Source organism: Adiantum capillus-veneris, chromosome 22 (genome assembly GCF_014529385.1).
Source record: "Adiantum capillus-veneris isolate H3 chromosome 22, ASM1452938v2, whole genome shotgun sequence".
NCBI classification, from domain to species: domain Eukaryota; kingdom Viridiplantae; phylum Streptophyta; class Polypodiopsida; order Polypodiales; family Pteridaceae; genus Adiantum; species Adiantum capillus-veneris.
The window spans coordinates 100244742-100264620 of NC_140952.1; the positions used below are offsets into that span (position 1 = coordinate 100244742).

The 19879-nt window shown below is 42.6% G+C and overlaps 1 protein-coding gene and 1 pseudogene across 1 annotated transcript; one reads left to right on the top strand and one right to left on the bottom strand.

The window, feature by feature from the left end:
• Positions 1 to 12085: 12085 nt before the first annotated feature.
• LOC147429906 (uncharacterized) lies at positions 12086 to 13078 on the bottom strand (annotated as a pseudogene).
• A 4079-nt stretch (positions 13079 to 17157) lies between these two features.
• Positions 17158 to 19642, top strand: LOC147429907 (scarecrow-like protein 33). Its single transcript, XM_086495356.1, has 2 exons — positions 17158 to 18262; positions 18439 to 19642. Exons 1-2 carry the CDS (start codon positions 17210 to 17212, stop codon positions 19237 to 19239), a joined length of 1854 nt encoding a protein of 617 aa, XP_086351482.1. The 5' UTR covers positions 17158 to 17209; the 3' UTR covers positions 19240 to 19642.
• The last annotated feature ends 237 nt before the right edge of the window (positions 19643 to 19879 follow it).

Consider the following 19879-nt stretch of genomic DNA (forward strand, 5'->3'; position numbering starts at 1 on the left):
GAGAGAGCGAGAGGGAGACAGAGAGAGAGAGAGAGAGAGAGAGAGAGAGAGAGAGATAAAAAGGGGGGTGTTTTCGACTGCCAGGTGGCGCTACCTCCTTCATCCGGCCAGTCCCGATGGTGTGCACTGCAGCCGCGCGATCAGCGAGAGGACTGCACGCAGAGGTATAGTATAGATAAAAGGGAAGGGGATTCCGCCCCCCCCCCCTCCACGTGTCGTGAGCAGCTTCAAACGGCCAGCTCCAGAGGTGTGCGCACTGCAACCGGGCCGCTGAGAGAGAGAGAGAGAGAGAGAGAGAGAGGGCGCACGGCAACCGGGCTGCTGAGAGAGAGAGAGAGAGAGAGAGAGAGAGAGAGAGAGAGAATGGGCGCGTCGATTCTCTCCGATTGTCCGCCTTTGTTGGGCTCAGTCAGAAGCAACCCCATAAAGTCAGAAGCCTTTGTTGGGCTCAGTCAGGCGCAAGGTTTGCTTCAGGTGCTCACAGGCGGCCATGCATGTCGCATGAGAGAGAGAGAGAGAGATGAATCATGAAATGTTATATTAACGTCGTCAAATGTTGTGTGTGTGTGTGTGTGTGTGTGTGTGTGTGAGAGAGAGAGAGAGAGAGAGAGAGAGAGATGAAATGTTATATTAACGTCTTCAAAAGGCCCAAATAACCTATGAGATCAATTTTAAAAAAAGTGAGAGCAAGGTCAAACAAAACCAACCCCCCCCCCGCCCCCGCCCTTTTCCTTCTCTCTCTCTCTCTCTCTCTCTCTCACTCAGCTCGCTCTTGGGATAGTTTCCTACGACGTTAAAACTCTCTTCTTCTTCTTCTTCTTCTTCTTCTTCTTCTATGTGTGTGTGTGTGTGTGTGTGTGTGTGTGTGTGTGTGTGTGTAAATAGTAGGGCGGCATTGATTCGATCAAGATAGGTCCCCCACGTCGTCAAATGTTGTGTGTGTGTGTGTGTGTGTGAGAGAGAGAGAGAGAGAGAGAGAGAGATAAAGGGGGGTGTTTCCGACTGCCAAGTGGCGCTACCTCCTTCATTCGGCCAGTCCCGATGGTGTGCACTACAACCGTGCGATCAGCGAGAGGACTGCACGCACAGAGAGAGAGAGAGAGAGAGAGAGAGAGAGAGAGAGAGAGAGAGAGACTTCGCGCTACGTACGGGCCCCCCTTGACCTCCACTTATGCACGGTCCCCCATTCATGCGGCCTGTGTTCCCTGCGCTTCGGCTGCATGGTGAAAGAGAGAGAGAGAGAAGCGGCCTTGACAGCAAGAGAGAGAGAGAGAGATAAAACGGCCTGGCCGCCTGTGTTCCCGGAGAGGGAGAGAGAGAAGCAAGGGAGAGGGGAAAATGAAATGATATGTTCTATTGAAAACTGCCTGGCCGCCTGTTCCCACACACACACACACACACACACACACAGAGAGAGAGAGAGAGAGAGAGAGAGAGAGAGAGAGAGAGAAATGAAATAAAATGTTATATTAAATAAATGATTAGAGAGTAAGGTTTGGAAATGAATTGCTTCATTAGTTTTAGACAATGCCGGTTCATGGCAAGGGGAAAAGGAGAAATTCCGCCCCATAATAGAGAAAAATTCCGCCTAATATTTTGCCGTTTTCAATTTTTAAAATGCCGGTTCACGGCAAGGGGAAAAGGAGAAATTCCGCCCCATAATAGAGAAAGGGGAGGGCATTGTGTAAATAGTAGGGCGGCATTGATTGGATCAAGATAGGTCCCCCATGTCGTCAAATGTTGTGTGTGTGTGTGAGAGAGAGAGAGGGAGAGAGAGAGAGAGAGAGAGAGAGAGAGATAAAAAGGGGGGTGTTTCCGACTGCCAGGTGGCACTACCTCCTTCATCCGGCCAGTCCCGATAGTGTGCACTGCAGTCGCGCGATCAGCGAGAGGACTGCACGCAGAGGTGGAGAGAGAGAGAGAGAGAGAGAGACGGCCTTCGCGCTACGTACGGGCCCCCCTTGACGTCCACTTATGCACAGTCCCCCATTCATGCGGCATGTGTTCCCTGCGCTTCGCTGCATGGTGAAAGAGAGAGAGAGAGAGAGAAGCGGCCTTGGCAGCAAGAGAGAGAGAAAGAGAGAGAGAGAGAGAGAGAAAGAGAGAGAGAGAGAGAGAGAGAGAGAGAGAGAGAGAGAGAGAGATATAAAACGGCCTGGCCGCCTGTGTTCCCAAAGAGGGAGAGAGAGAAGCAAGGGAGAGGGAAAAATGAAATGATATGTTATATTGAAAACTGCCTGGCCGCCTGCTCCCAGAGAGAGAGAGAGAGAGAAAAATGATGTGCCTCAGCTTAATATCTTGCCGTTTTCAATTTTTAAAATGCCGGTTCACGGCAAGGGGAAAAGGAGAAATTCCGCCCCATAATAGAGAAAAATTCCGCCTAATATTTTGTCATTGTCAATGTTTAAAATGCCGGTTCACGGCAAGGGGAAAAGGAGAAATTCCGCCCCATAATAGAGAAAAATTCCGCTCCATAATTTCTAAAATTTCCTCTTGGCAAATTCAAGGAAAGGAATTTTGTATGTTTGGAAAAATGATTTTTCCCGAACACTGGTCGGGACTAGGGAGAAGATGGACCATGGCGGCCGGCTGTTGACAGCTGAGCTTAATATCTTGCCGTTTTCAATTTCCAAAATGCCGGTTCACGGCAAGGGGAAAAGGAGAAATCCCGCCCCATAATAGAGAGAGAGAGAGAGAGAGAGAGAGAGAGAGAGAGAGAGAGAGAGTAGACTCATTGTGGTCTGCACCTGCGCGCTCGGAAAGAGAGAGACACTGCCTGCACCTGCGCGCTCGGAAAGAGAGAGAGAAAGAAAGAGAGAGAGGCGGCCGGCTATTGACAACTGAGCTTCCGGGCAGTGCTCAACTGAGCGCGGAGAGAGAGAGAGAGAGAGAGAGAGAGAGAGAGAGAGAGAGAGGTCGGATTCCGGCGAAGTGCTCTGTACAGCAAGAAAGAAAGCGAGAGAGAGAAAGAGAGAGGGAGATAGCGAGGACTCGCAGGTGCTCGAAAGAAACCTAGGTTTAGTGTAGTTCCACCTACAAATTTTGAAATTTACCTCTAAATATTTTATTTGAAGGTAAGAAAACCTTCAAATTTTGACAAGTTACCTCTGTTGTTTCACATATGTAGGTTTGCCAAGTTTTTGGCAAGGAGGTCCCGGGGGGGGGGGCGTTCCTGGAGATGGATGGACCATGGCGGCCGGCTATTGACAGTTGAGCTTAATAGCTTGCCGTTTTCAATTTCCAAAATGCCGGTTCACGACAAGGGGAAAAGGAGAAATTCCACCCCATGAGAGAGAGAGAGAGAGAGAGAGAGAGAGAGAGAGAGCAGACTCAGTGTGGCCTGCACCTACGCGCTCGGAAAGAGAGAGACATTGCCTGCACCTGCATGCTCGAAAAGAGAGAGCGGCCAGCTGTTGAGAGCTGAGCTTCCGGACAGTGCTCAGCTCTCTCTCTCTCTCTCAGCTGAGCGCGGAGAGAGAGAGAGAGAGAGAGAGAGAGCAGATTCAGAGGTCGGATTTCGACGATGTGCTCTACATAGCAAGAAAGAAAGCGAGAGAGAGAAAGAGAGAGAGAGAGATAGCAAGGACTCGCAGGTGCTTGAAAAAAACCTAGGTTTAGTGTAGTCCCACCTACAAATTTTGAAATTTACCTCTAAATTTTTTATTTGAAGGTAAGAAAACATTCAAAATTTGACAATTTACCTCTGTTGTTTCACATATGTAGGTTTGCCAAGTTTTTGGCAAGGAGGTCCCGGGGAGGGCGTTGCTGGAGATGGATGGGAAAAGGAGAAATTCCGCCCCATAAGAGAGAGAGAGAGAGAGAGAGAGAGAGAGAGAGAGAGAGAGAGAGAGAGAGAGAGAGAGAGAGAGAGCAGACTCAGTGTGGCCTGCACCTGCGCGCTCGGAAAGAGAGAGACACTGCCTGCACCTGCATGCTCGGAAAGAGAGAGAGAGGCGGCCGGCTGTTGACAGCTGAGCTTTCGGATAGTGCTCAGTTGAGCGCGGAGAGAGAGAGATAGAGAGAGGGGGGGGGGGAGGGGGAGGGAGAGCAAACTGAGAGGCGGGCTGAGCACGGAGAGAGAGAGAGAGAGAGAGAGAGAGAGAGAGAGAGAGAGAGAGAGAGAGAGAGAGAGAGAGAGAGAGAGAGAGAGAGAAGAAGAAGAAGAAGAAGAAGAAGAGAGTTTTAACGTCGTAGGAAACTATCCCAAGAGACCTTAAAGATCTAGCCGACGAGGAGTTGAACTCAAGACCTGTTATTCAAGAGGGAAATGGCATAACCAATCTACCATACTTGGGTAGAGAGAGAGAGAGAGAGAGAGAGAGAGAGAGAGAGAGAGAGAGAGAGAGAGAGAAGATTCAGAGGTCGGATTTCGGCGATGTGCTCTGCACAACAAGAAAGAAAGCGAGAGAGAGAGAGAGCGAGGACTCGCAGTGCTCTAAAAAAACCTAGGTTTAGTATAGTCCCACCTACAAATTTTGAAATTTACCTCTAATTCTTTTATTTGAAGGTAAGAAAACCTTCAAATTTTGACACTTTACCTCTGTTGTTTCACATATGTAGGTTTGCCAAGTTTTTGGCAAGGAGGTCCCAAGGGGGAGCCCGTTGAGATGGCCTTCTGCCTTTATGTCGCAGAACAACCAAGGTGCACGGCGCCCAGTGCACAAAATCGCGAATGCAAGTGTAGCCTGTCTCGAACGACTTGGAGAGAGAGAGAGAGAGAGAGAGAGAGAGAGGACTGCCAAGGAGGTCCCGGGGGATTGCCGTTGTTGGAGATAGCCTTCTGCCTTTATGTCGTACGACAACCAAGGTGCATGGCGGTCAGTGCACAAAATCGTTCTCTGTGTGGGGAGATTAATTATAGGGGAAGGGTTTCTGGGAGCTGTAAATCCTTACAGAGTAGCAAAATCCAATTTGGAAGGCTTTTAGAAGTAAGTTGGTGGTGAGTGCGATGGGGGTAAAGAGAGGCCATGCCGCCGCCGAAGGCGACGTCGTTTTACTAGTAGATAATAATGGAGCTTAAAATTTATGAGGAAGGAGAAGTCATCCATGTGTCTCTAGGTGCTTCACTTTAAAGAACCTTACAAAATGTCTCATTCTTATGAAGCTTGGAATCTTTGAACCTTTTTAGCTTTCATCTTTTAAATTTTAAAAAGTTTTGACTCTCCTTTTCTAGACTTTACTTTCCTTGTGAAAGCCAATTGAAAGGAGGCTCAATTTTTCTTTCAAAAAACCAATGGCCATAAAAGTTCAGAATCTAAGAAATTGTTTGTACGTACACGAGCAAAATTTTGCCAATTTACTTCAAGGCAAACTTGGAATCTAGCTAGGATTTTGCAACTAATACACTAAACCTCAATTTTAATCAAAGATCCATCTTGAATATCATCAAAATGGAAGGGTGTATGTGTGTGTCTGTGAGAGAGAGAGAGAGAGAGAGAGAGATGTCTCAAAAAGAGTGCCAAATGTTTTTTTCTTGCACGAAATAATTTTGAAGTAAATCTATCTATTCTGTTTCTTTATGGAAATCTCAAGCTCTTAACCATATGCATCGAAGAATAGAGTACCTCTCGAACGTGTGTGTATGCACATAGTCGATTTGTGTGTGTGTGTGTGTGAGAGAGAGAGAGAGAGAGAGAGAGAGAGAGAGAGAGACACACAGATGGCATTAAGCTAGATTGTAAAGAGCAATAGATCGGATAGGAACCATTCAGACACTAGGTGTTTTTCCTTGTGAGCATGGCCAGTTCTCACATGGGCGATCCATCCCACGTGAGTCGAGTATGAAATTCTAAGGATGTGCAATGGATGTTCGTTGGTGTTGAGAGTGGCAAGGCTGGTCATCATATTGTGGGGCTACCCTATTTACTTGCTTGGGAGCATGCAATAGGCTAAGTGGCATGTCATCATGTCGGCTCCCTTTGTTTACCCATGAGATTTAGCTCTTCACTCAGCTAGCTTGAATATGTAGCCAAAGTGCATCACCGATTGAGTAGAGAGAGAGAGAGAGAGAGAGAGAGAGAGAGAGAGAGAGAGAGTTTTATTGATGTGTATGTGGGTGTGAAGGTGTGTGTGTGTGTGTGTGTGTGTGTGTGATGAGAGAGGGAGAGGATAGAGAGAATTTCATTAAAGTGTGTGTGGGTGTGAGGGGTCCTGTGTGTATGTGTCATGAGAGAGGGAGAGAGGAAGCTAGGTGCGTCCATGATTTGCTCATTTCCAAAGATGGAGATGTGTGACCTATTCTACAAGAAGGGTTAATTGTTTGTGCATTGTCTACCTTTTTTTTCTCAAGAAAACCTTGGCTAGACTTTGAGCTTGCAGTCAAGAAAACCAAAAAAAAATTACAAGGATTAGTGTGAACATTAGCAAATGCTTCAAATTTTGGACCAAAAAACTGAAAGAGTTTCAAGCATGTCCTTATTTCAAAAATGATTTTGACAACCATTGTGAGTACTCGGATGTAGCAACAACATCAAGAAAAAGCAGGTAGTCAACAATGATAATTACAGAAGAGGTACACCTCTAATCTATTGGATTAAGTCTTCAAGGAAGTCAATCGCTAGCATCACCACAAGTCTGCACCACACTCATCTTCAATGCCCTGAGAGGCCCTTGATAGATTGTACCTTTAGCTACCAATCAATTTGATTTATTATTTCTATATTCATACCGATTCCAACTATTTTGTAATGGTTTTTCTTGATTTTTTGAAGGTACTTACATACTTCACACCTCTCCTCTCTCCCATCACACTTGGGCAACGTCTCCTTTGGCAAGGCTAGAGTGAGAGGGATTGGAGCGGCATAATAACACCATGGACAAAATTTACTCACAAAAGTTAGATATTTGATCAAATACCAAAATTGAAGCAAAGAAGAAAGAGAATTGGAGAGGCTAAATATAAGTCCATGGACACCACTAGAGAGAGATTAGAGAGATAGAGAAGGTTGAAGCTTTGTTCACCAAAAGCTTTGGGAGGCGTATGTGGAACCAATGTATTAAGGGTTGTGAAGGGTTGGAAACACCATTCGCAAACCTTTGTGCTACACCTCCTTCTGTATTGAACTCTTCACACCTCCCATGGAACCTACTAAATTTTACTATACCTATAACAACAATACCTTGCATTTTCCAATACTATTATAGATAAAAAATTCCCTATTCATACCTCAACTTCAACTTGATGTTCTACTACATAATCTGCTATCTAGAGTAGATCATTGTAGAGATGATTATCTCTTAGGATCTAAAAATTAAAGCCACCCAAAAAAAAGGCTTAGGATGATGACACTCCATTGTTCAAGAATCTTAGGCCTTTTGCCTCCTCTTTCTTTTTAATCACAGTTCAACATCCTAAATTAAGTAGACACATGGTTCTATTGCATGGCCAAGCCACAAAAATACGGATAGACAAGGAGAGAAGAGAATTCTTCTCTTTCTTAAAAACAATCCAAGAGACCCTATAGGTTTATCAACAACAAGTCCTCAAGTCAAGTCAAGAAGTGTAACTCAAAAGAAATTTAAAAGAACCAATCTATTGCACTTAGTTGAGAGAGAGAGAGAGAGAGAGAGAGATCATATTGTCTCTTCAAATATCAAGTATGACCTATGGAGACAAAGGAAACATATCACATACAATTTTGATCTGATTAGAGACTCTCAAACTTGCAAGGGCATATTGTGCATAAACTAAGGGCTTAGCGCACTATTGCACTATCTCGCACCAAAGAGTGTGGGAGATGGTCACATGAATTTTTTTGTCTGTTTTAAAATAAAATTATATTATCCATTAAAAATATATTATCACAAATGGTTTATACATTAAAAAAGGTCCCACTTAAATAATAAGGTGAAAGATGCACATTGCACATTATCATTTGAAAACAAAATAAATTTAAAAATAAAAATAACTAGAGTGCTTCGTTAGCTATGTTCCATCAAATTGAGATCGAACAAAAATATTGGAAACTGAGAGACTGAGAGAGAGAGAGAGAGAGAGAGAGAGAGAGAAGAGAGAGAGATTTCATGGAAGAGTGTTAGATTTTTTAACCTGAGAGTGTTTGGCATACCGATCGTCGTGGTTTAGTTGTGTACCTCCGCATAAATTGGTTACCGATCGTAGTGCTTCAGAGGGGTACCTCGCCAAAAATCACAAGGAGTGTTAAGAGTTTTGTCAAGCTCAATGTTCATGGTCATACAAGATGTCAATGTTATTAATTGTTTGTTGTTCCGTTTTTATGTTTTTAAAAAAAGCAAACATGCAGGTCTCCTTGCATGGGGGAGTTTGCACAGTCCTCCCCAATTTTTATAATACGAGGGAACGTGCCATTCCCACGGCAGCGTGCAATTTTCAGTGTGTTCATTAACTGCATTCTCAGTGTCAAAAAAATCAGAAAATGATAATGCTTACTCACCGCGCGATTGAATGTCTATTGCCAATGGACTTCCTTGCATCAACGATGTTGGGCATCTCCTGCACTTAACCCGCTGCAAGAGACGACATCCCTGGGAGGATACCCTTCAAGAAGATTTTGTGCTATTGTGAGAACACCACATTTTGTATACATATCAATCAAACCACCACCAAGCATGAAATTGTACTCCCAACAAATGTTGACTAGCGATCATATCGTGAATTCTAATATCTATGGTTGTGTACGTGATTGCATATGCTGACCCGCATGCCTTTCAGATTCCTGTGTAAGCGTAGTTGATTGCATCTGGATAGAGACCCTTTCTGCGATCTTGTGGCGGCTTTCCGCACAAGAAGCTCCTCGGGTGCTTTTCGTGCGTTATGAAGAGCACCATATGTGACGTACACATAGTCCCAGGAAAAGCCAAGCACAACTTCTTTCCTGTATCGCTCATTGGCCTTGCTCTTGTTGTGCATATCCCACAGTGAGTGCATTCAAGGAGTCCACACTACAGATAGAAAGATGAAAATGGCCTAGATCTTTCTGCGCTTGCTTCTCCGATGCGTATCCCACTACCAATGCATTGAAAGAGACGCCATTCCCATCATTTAATGCATTCGACAAGCAACATTTCGGGCAAAATGGTCATGAAGAATATGTCCATGTCATATTGCATCTTTGAACTTAATTTCAGAGCTTCCTCACCTGTCCTTGCTTGACATAACTGGATATAAAAGCACTCCAAGAGACTTCGGTTGGTGAGAAACAATATAATTGTGAATTTTTGTGCCAATACAAGCTTGTGTAGAGCTACATGGCTTCATGCATGCATACATGATTGCATCTGGAGAGAGGCCCTTACTTCGCATCTACTAAAAACAAAATAGAGCTTTCTGGCCCTGGCCTTGTGGAGCAAATCATGCAATCAACGCATTCCAAGAGTCCACACTCACGACATGAAGCTCCTCAAGCACTTGCATAGAGCCACATGACTTGAAGATGAAAGTATAGGTGACTGAATTTGGAGAGATATACTTGCTTTGCATCTTTCTTGCCCTGCTCTTGTTGCGCACATCCCGTAATCAGTGCATTCCAAGGGGAAATATTCTTGACAGAAAACTTCTCTAGCACTTTTTGTGCTCTCTCAAGCACACCACATTTGGCATACATATCGACAAAGACAGTCCCAAGCATGGCATTTTCTTTCAACAGCCATGTTCTTGTTGTGTACATCCCGTAATCAATGCATTTCAAGAGGCAACATTCCGGACATGCCTTTATGCATGCATACATGATTGCATCTGGAGAGAGGCTCTTGCTTCACGTCTACTAAAAACAGAATAGAGCTTGTTGGCCCTACCCTTGTGGAGCAAATCATTCGATCAACGCATTCCAAGAGTCCACACTCAGAACATGAAGCTCCTCGAACACTTGCGTAGAGCCACATGCCTTGACTAAATTTGGAGAGATATACTTGCCTTGCATCCGCTAAAAACAACGTAGAGCTTTCTTGCCCTGCTCTTGTTGCACACATCCCGCAATCAGTGCATTCCAAGGGGCGACAGCCCGGAAAGAAAACTGATCTAGCACTTTTTGTGCTCTCTCAAGCACACCACATTTGGCATACATATCGACCAAGACAGTCCCAAGCATGGCTTCTTCTTTCAATAGCCATGTTCCTATTTTGCACAACCTGTAATCAATCCATTTGAAGAGGCGACATTCCGGAAACGAAACTCCTCAAGCACTTTTTCTGCCCATGTTAGCTTCTTGCGTGGAGCTACGTGCCTTGATGCATGTGTACGTGATTGCATATGGAGAGAGGCTGTCCCTTTGCATATGTTGAAAACAAAATAGAGCTTGCTAGCCCTGCCCTCGTGGAGCAAATCATGCAATCAGCACATTCTAAGAGTCAACACTCAAGACAAGAAGCTCCTCGAGCACTTGCGCAAAGCCACATGCCTTGAATGAATTTGGAGAGATATACTTTCTTTGCATCCGCTAAAAATAACCTACAGCTTTCTTGCCCTGCTCTTGTTGCGCACATCCCACAATCAGTGCATTCCAAGGGGCAAACATTCTGGACAAAAATAGAGCACTTTTTGTGCTCTCTCAAGCATACCACATTTGGCATACATATTGATTCAAGACAGTCCCATGCATGGCATCTCCTTTCAACAGCCATGTTCTTGTTGTGCACATTCCGCGATCAATGCAGTTCAAGAGGCAACATTCCGGACAGGAAGCTACTCAAGAACTTTTTGTGCCCATAATAGCTTCTTCAGTAGAGCTACATGCCTTCATGCATGCGTGCATGATTGCATCTGGAGAGAGGCCCTCACTTCGCATCTGCTGAAAATAGAATAGAGCTTGCTGGCCCTGCCCTTGTGGAGCAAATCATCCAATTAGTGCATTGTAAGAGTCCACACTCAGGACACGAAGCTCCTCGAGCACTTGCGTAGAGCCACATGCCTTGATTGAATTAGGAGAGATATACTTTTTTTGCATCTACTAAAAACAACATAGAGCTTTCAGCCCCTGCTCTTGTTGCACACATCCCGCAATCAGTGCATTCCAAGAGGCAACATTCCGGACAGAAAGATCCTTAAGCACTTTTCGTGCTCTCTCAAGCACACCACATTTTATTCACCAAGACAGTCGCAAGCATGACTTTTCTTGCGTAGAGCCACATGCCTTCAAGATGCATGCCTAGGTGATTGCATCTGGAGAGAGGCCAGATGCGAAGCATTCCAAGAGTCCACACTCCAAAAAGGAAGCTCCTTGAGCTCTTGCATAGAGCCACATGCCTTCAAGATGTAAGCATAGCGTTCAAGACGCAAGTATAGGATGCTGAATTTGGAGAGATACACTTGCTTTGCATCGTTGAAAGCAGCCTAGAGCATGATACGCTTCCTTAAGAGCATCGGACCAGGTATGGGCTCATTAATTCTCTCACCCATGTCAACGGCATTGAAAAAGGTCAATGGCCGTCAAGGTGCAAGCATATGCATTCAACAGCCTCTGACTAACAATATAATTGTGAATTTTTGTGCCCATACAAGCTTCTTGTGTAGAGATACATGGCTTCATGCATGTGTACTTGATTGCATCTAGAGAGAAGCCCTTGCTTTGCATCTGCTAAAAACAAAATAGACCTTTCTCGCCCTGTCCTTGTGGAGCAAACCATGCAATCAATGCATTCCAAGAGTCCACACTCACGGCATGAAGCTCCTCGAGCACTTGCGTAGAGGCACATGCCTTGAATGAATTTGGAGAGATATACTTGCTTTGCATCCGCTAAAACCAACCTAGAGCTTTCTTTGCTCTTGTTGCGCACATCCCTCAATCAGTGCATTCCAAGGGGAGACATTCCCGATAGAAAACTGCTCTAGCACTTTTTGTGCTCTCTCAAGCACACCACATTTGGCATACATATCGACCAAGACAATCCCAAGCATGACATCTTCTTTCAATAGCCATGTTCTTGTTGTGCACATCCCGTAAGCAATGCAGTTCAAGAGGCGACATTCTGGAAAGGAAGCTCCCATATCAGCTTCTTGCATAGAGCTACATGCCTTCATGCATGCGTACGTGATTGCATCTGGAGAGAGGCCCTCGCTTCGCATCTGCTGAAAACAAAATAGAGCTCGCTGGCCCTGCCCTTGTGGAGCAAATCATGCAATCAGCACATTCCAAGAGTCCACACTCAGGACATGAAGCTCCTCAAGAGCCGAAAGATTCCACATGAGACTGTCAATAGCCACCTCATTTCCGTTTAATAACATAGTATTTTGCGAACATGCATCAGTGACCTCAACAACAGATTGTTCGCCATCAGTGGGGCAGGTTTTCCTTTGACTTGTTTATCATGGGTGACGGTTCTCTTGTGAAGTTTTACGAGCGCGTAACCTTTGACACTGTCTACGGTGCATTCTTCCATAAAATATGTGCACCCATCATGATGCTTAGCGATGTCAATTTGCTTCCCTTTTCGTTTTTTGTACGTGAAATACTTTAAGGTATAGTCACTGTTCTTTTTCACCACCGGTGGCCCTTGTTGCTTCCAATGATAGTCATCCTTGGTAAGCATCACTCTTTTCCCTTTACTCGTGTACTTGCAACATACTACCAACAAGTATGTGTGATCATTTGCTACATCATATGATGAGAGAAAGACGAACTCACATTTACTGAAGCTAGAAAACTTCCAAATCCACTTTAAAAAAAAAAGAAAATGTGCTTTTCTCTACCTATACATACATCCCATGGATACTTGAGAAAGAAGTCCTCATTCACTTGAATGTTTCTCAGTGACATTGTTTTGAATGCATAATCCCATAGAGTAGGCACAAGTGATTCCAAGGAGGGCACATGACCACATTTTCTTTGCATTTTCGTACCTTGAAACATTAGAGAACTACATGATAATACTAGAGTGATCTTCATGTGTCGACGGACTACGGTTTTGGACCACACATCCATATGATTGGTACTTGGTGATGACCTATACATCCAGATTGCAATGCTTCACTAGAATATACCTTAGCAAAAGACGGTGGGGATGGCGGACTATCCTACTGAGGTGGTTGCTGGCGTTGGCGCTCCAGAGAAACAAGCATGACATGCTCCTGGCAGTGGCGTCATCCACAGTATTGCGAAGGCCTGGAGTTTTTTTAAGAGATTTTTAGCGCTGGGCTTTTGACGGCATAGTTTTTTTTAGAGCTTTTAAGCATGGAGCCACGTGGGCTAATGACAGGCCACGGATTGCGAAATGCCCACTACGCTAACGAAGTAAAAATATATATTGTATTATTCATTATACATACATTATACTAACTATGCAAGAGTCGATGACAAAAACCTCAGACTCTTTCTTTCACCTCTCTCTTCTTTCACAAGGGACGGAGGTAGTTCTATAAAACTTATTCTGTACGATTTTGACATCCAATGAGCTGTAGTGTAGTGGTAGTGTCGTTCAGTAACATAGCTGTTGGATTCAATTCGATCACACCGATCCGCATTTCGTGCTAAAAAGTGGACGGTAGAACTGCTCTTCCGAGGGGGGAAGGGTTGCTAATTTTTTTGTGGCTCCAAAGAAGTGTAATTTCTTTTTGTGGCAATGGACAACCGTTCCTTTTTTAATGTCTTTCATCGGCTCTTGTGAACCCAAGCATAATCTCGAATGGTTTATATCAGAAAAGGCTCCACTTAAATACTAAGGTGAAAGGTGCAGATTACACATTATTCTTTGAAAACAAAATAAAATGAAAAAGAAATAAAACAGAAGCAGTAAAATAAAAAACACACTAAAAACTAAAACAAAAGAATATACTAATGCTTTCATTAACAAGGTGAGGACTCACGATGGCCTGTTGAAGGTAAGGGAGAAGGAAAGATTTATCGAAAGTAGGTCTTAATCAGTGTTGTAGTTGTATTGTTTTAATATAAAATTGTATTGTCCATATACAGGTGAAATAAAAGATCCATTTAATATTATAAAATTTAAATAGCATTAAAGGTAAGTCTCAATCAGGCCAGTTTTTTATTTTCTTCTTGTCGGTACTCGCTACTCACAAATGGCTTGTATATTATGAAGGGGCCCCAATAATAAGATAAATGGTGCACATTGCACATCAGTATTTTGAAACAAAATAAAACAAAAAGGAAGTAATATAAAAATACACATTACAAATCAAAACAAGAGAATATTTTAATGCTTTCAAAGAAGCACAAAAAATAATTAAACAATTTAGTGAAGTGATTTTTTTTTTTGAATCCTCAAATGAGAGAATCGTTTATCAATACCTAAGTGTTTGAGAAAGGTGTGTCTGATCTTAGGCTTAAGCGAATTGAAAATCGAGATTAGCCGATTGCAAAAGATGGCAAAGGAGAAAAAACCCGATAAAATATACTAGAAAATAGTTCTAATATTTTACAAATTTAAAAATATCTAATAGTAGTTTCATTTTGTATTTGTATAAGGAGGAAACTTGTCGCTTAAACAAAAAGACTTTTTCGAAGACTGCATCATAAGATCAAACTCCTATGGATATTTTGTTTAATGTTTTGATGTTTAAAGTCATTTTGAAGCATGAACAAAGTAAATGCTGCCTTGGAGAATAGCTTTCTATTCCAAAGTTTAAGCTTTCTATTCACAAGACTTTTGAATCCTTAGGGACACTTGTCTCTCAAAGAAGATGATCTAAGGAAACAAAAGGAACAACAAAATTATTTTACAAAGACCCTTGCCATGTGGCGCTCATCCAGGCAAAGAATCCAACGGCCTCAATGTTGCAACAACCTTGCACAATGAACCCTATGGCCTTTCACAAGCCAAAAAAAAAGATAGATTTAATAAGTTTAGAGAATAATAAATTAATCTAATAATTGAATAAAATGAATCTTTGTAGAGTCTTTAAATAAAAGGACTCTTTACAAGTGAAAGTATATATAAAAATTCATTGAAACAGTACTTCACATTATGGATCAAACTCTTATGAATACTCTTCAATTCTTTGTTCTAAAAAACACTAGAGTAAAACCCCCAACTTAAAAACCTTTAAGCTAATGTCGGGTGCGTTTTTTGATTGTTGCAGAGTTTTGACTTCTCTCTAGTGTGGAACGTAGATGGCGTTAAGATCGAGCTGTAGCAAAACTTTGAGGATTTATTGCATCTCTGGCAATGCGTGCGACAGTGAAACAAGTTTCCCTTTGTTTGAAAAAGGGCTTCCAACAACAAGATTGATAAGGGTGATATCACAGACAAGAATGCCGCATGAGATCCAGCCCATGCACTAGCCAATGAGAAAGTGGAATGCAATCATATGACCATCCCACCACACCCACTTGCTTGTACAAGAATTGATGCTCTCTAAATTCATTATTTAGCTCACGTCCGTCTCTCTTCATGGAGTCACCCCATTACTGGCTCCATATCCTATGGATACTCTTTAATCCTTTGTTCTTTAAAGTCTTTTTAAGCATGCAAGAAAAAAAAAATCAACATTGGGAAATAGCATTTGAAATTGAAAGGAAATGCTTTCTTTCTTTTCAATTCTTTTTTTTTTTAATAGCAAAATTCACAATTGTGAGTGAATTATATTAATCAACCCAAATAATTACAAGGTCTTGTCATGCTCATGTTGAGCCATGACATCATCCAGGGACCAAAATTACATCGGCTATCAGAGCAGCTATCCCAACCAACTCGCCCTCTTATCCTTGATACATAAGGTCCATTATCATGTTCTTCTAAGATCTTTTAATTACCGAAAGCCAAGATTTTCCCCCGTCCTAGGCATACCCTCTGTTGACCACAAGGCACAAGTAGTCCTAAAACAATCCTCCGAGTGTTGCTTGCGCTCGAGCGTCCATATTTGCTTTTTTGTATAATTTCTGCGAAGCTTGCCACCTCAAGACCTCCTTCAAACACACGGCGGTTCCTTGTCTGCCATACATTATGTAAGAAGAAGTACCTCATGAGGATGGCAGGACCACCTGAATTCTTAAAAGGGACATATGTTGCTTGCGTTGGGAAACAACATTTTCAATTCTTAAAGGGACACATGCTGCTTGCGTTAGAAAACAACATTTGAAAGGAAATGCTTTCTTTCTCTCAATTATAAAGAGACACATGTCAAGCAAACAAACTTGAAAGACCTTCACCCATATGGATACTAAGGCCTTTAGAAGGTCAAAAAAGAAGAATTTGAAATTTTTTGGCTTTCTAAAAGAAGCCTTAGTGTTGAGTTGGGTTAGGCATACTTTCATTGTTTTCAGTGCTATGATGGAGACTTACCTTAAATGTTATTTTCATTTTAAAACATTAAATTAATCGTTCTATTTCACCTTTCATTTCACATCCTTACACGGCTTGACTTCACTTGCATTCTATTCTTTTAGAATGCTAAAGTGAAACTTCACCTTGCATAATCTATACTATATATTAAGCACATAGACATTCACGGGGCCACGTGGCACAGTTTACCTCATCCGGTAGTGTGGCTCTGCAGTTGATCCGGTAATGCTGAGGACAGTGCACGCTATAGAGAGAGAGGCGGCCGAAGGCTGCCGGCCACACTAGTTCTAGTAAATTCTATACATATACATACATACACACATACATACATTTATTTATTTTACACACACACACATTATATATATATATATATATATATATATATATTGTATATATACACACTAAATGAGCAAACCATGGTAAAGGGAAGAAAAAATGGTAAAATATGTGAAAACTTAGTTAAAAAAATCTTGCAAATTCAAAAATTTGACTTAACTCAATCCCTTAATAAAAGAGATATTCATGAACAATGCTTTACCTTATATAATTTTAGTTAAACTCAACCTAATGATTTTATAATTTTCTTATTGTTTTAGAAAGCCACGGTAACCCTTTCACTTGTTTAATGTCAAAAGGGCAATCTAAAGAGACCTAAAAGCTTGAGGAGATAAGACGCGAACTCAAAACGATGATGGTAGGTTTACTCTTAGCCACTATAGCAATGCGCGGGTCACATACTAATGACAAATTGAAAAGAAAGACACGTGCCAAGCATTTTCTTTGAGTCTTTCAAAGAAATTAACGCATGATGTGGCTGCCCTGCTCTCCTCATTCATTTTCTTGAAATTTTGGTGCATGTCAAGTTTCTCAGGACTCGCTTTGACGGTCAAGACGTCCCGTCCTATAGAGAAGAAGAAGAAAGAGAGTTTTAACGCTCGTAGGAAAGAGACCTAGCCGACGAGGAGAGAGAGAGAGAGAGAGAGAGAGAGAGAGAGAGAGAATGCATCATGCCAGCATACAAGAAGCTCAGAGTGCGCAAGATGTTCACCCTCAGGAAGCCATTGCCTACCTTCGGGATTTCTTTGAACAAGAGGATCAAGATGCCTCCTTGTTAAGTTCTGGCGAGCTGTTTTCCTTTCATACCAAGGCCTCTGAATTTGCTGCCATCTTGAAGGAAGACTCTCCTGCTTTAAACTTGACTTGGAGCTCCCTCACCGTCGACTCTAAACAGCAGACATCGCTCACACAAGCGCAAGAAGAGGTGAACATCCTTGAAGGCTTGACCAAATGCCCGTCGACAGATGTGGGTAAAGGCGTGGGCAATCATATTCTTCTTTTGAATAGCTTAAAGAGCTCTCACAGTCGCAATTGCATACCAAGCAAGGTCCTTGATGTGGGGGTCTTTAGACGTCTACTTAGTCGACCGTCAATATTACATGAGAGAGAAAGAGACGAGGTTTCTGATGTTGACAAGGATGTGCCTGGTAGTGATGAGGCCCAAAGGATAGGAAGTCCTTCGAAATGGCTGAAGGATTTGAGCGTCTGCAAGCGAAGATTTGATATGTATGCAGACACGAGATACTATCATGAGTATGTTGACACAAAGATTAGCAAAGCAGGACTTCCTATGTATATTGACTTTCATGACATGCTTTTACAATGTGCGTATGCAGTCGGCTTGAATGACACAAACGCAGCCAAGGCCGTAGCATGCAAATTGAAGCAGCAAACATCACCTTATGGGAGTGCAGCAGAGCGTCTTGCACATAACTTTGTAAAGGCTTTGTATGCACGGTTTGCAGGGACAGGTTGGTCTTTGTACACAGGTCAGTTGAATCAACAAGGCCCCTCATTAACACAGATCCTGGAAGCCAGAATGAAGTACATGTTGAGCTGCCCATTTACCCAAGCATCTCATCTTTTCTCAAATGAAACAATACTGAGGGCTGCAACGGGAGCGTCAAAACTGGTCATCCTCGAGCATCAAATATCTGGCATTCAGTATCCATCTCTCTTCAAAAATCTGGCTGCTCTGCCAGGAGGGCCGCCAAAGGTATGGAGAGTGAGCTTCCTTTGAACCATATGGCACTATCTTCATTGCGCATACATATGTTTATTACATGGCATTACTTTTTGTCTATATCAAGGTTGTGATTCTCTTGCTTGTGTATAATCATTCTAACCATGTAGAGAGGGGTCTATTCTTAACATGCCCTCCTTTGTCTGCAGGTTTCTCTAATCGGACATATGGTCCAACATTACTCAATGCTACCTTTCCCAAATGACGTTATTTTTGCGGCACTGGAGGAAAGCGGTCAAAGATTAGCGAAGTGTGCAGCATTGTTCAAGGTTCCTTTCCAATTTATACCATGGGTTGGGACGGAGTGGAACACACACCTACAGAATTTAGTGAGCCCAAAGAGGCCTCCAGGGGAAGTATTTGTGGCTATATCATCATGCTTTCTGCGGTTCGTAATGGACGACATATCAAATCCATTTCCCACCAGGCTAAAGAACTTCAAGAAGTTATGTGACGCTCTGCCAGATGTGTTGATACACGGTGTAGTGTCTGGTGCCTATAATAGTCCTTTCTACTCAGCTCGCTTCAAGGAAGCTCTCTTTCACTTTGCCTGCATTTTCGACGTGCTGGACACTTTCATTGGGAGGAACAGTCGAGATAGGTTGGTTTTTGAGAGTGAAATTTTAGGCAAGGCCATCTTGAATGTAGTGGCATGCGAAGGTTTGCAAGTGTCCGGGCGTGTTAAAAAGTACAAGCAGTGGCAGGCAAGTCTGGTAGAAGCTGGCATGCAGCAGCTATCTTTGAATGCAGAAACCATGCATCAAGTTGAAGGGTTGCTTAAGAACTGGCATAAGGACTACATGATCGTAGAGGACTGTCAGTGCCTCTTACTTGGGTGGAGAGGCCGCACCTTGTATGCCTTGTCTGCATGGAAATCACCAGGCTCATCATCAGTGTTCAGGGAAGGTTTACCTCAGTTTAGCCTTGAGCCGGTTGAAAATCAAGATTAGTTGGCTATAAACCATGGTAAAGAGAAGAAAAAGAGGTACATTATACAAGAAAATGGTTAAAAAATTCAGTAAATTTGGATAATTCTACGAGTGTTTCTGGTTTGCATCTTGACAAAGAGGAAACTTGGCTGTTTTGGATAGAAGACTTTCTCAGACTTTGTGCGGCATCATGTTGTGCAATGCCAAGGTAGCTCATTATTGCTAGGTGCAACCCCTCAAACCTTCCACATTATCCCCAAGCCAATTTGATGTGACATATTAATTTGCACATATAATGCTTATTGGGCCTTGTTGTATTCTTAGTCGGATAAAATTACAAAATGTCTGCGAGTTTTCGAGGTTGCAATTCAGATGTACATATTTTAGTGTTAATGCCGACGAATGCTTCAAATTTTAGCCTAAATCTTGCGAGAGTCACTTTTTTTTTTTTCCTTTGATTAGCTAAAAAAATAATTTTGGCGAATTCTGGCTAGATTAATGTACTAAAGTCTAATACATGGAGGAGCACACAAGCAATTCATGCCATCCAAACTTTGTGGTGATTGCACCCTTTACTTTTGCATGGCTTGATTAAGTCATGTATGTCGGGATGATGACTTTTCTTTCTTCCATGTCCAATACACAAACTTTCATAAATAGT

What these genes read in the sequence shown, in the direction of transcription:
- LOC147429907 (XM_086495356.1), top strand. Translation starts at nt 17,210, where the DNA reads ATGCATCATGCCAGCATACAAGAAGCTCAGAGTGCGCAAGATGTTCAC. An exon ending in TGCCAGGAGGGCCGCCAAAG is followed by an intron (nt 18,263 to 18,438) that starts GTATGGAGAGTG and finishes CTTTGTCTGCAG; the next exon opens with GTTTCTCTAATCGGACATAT.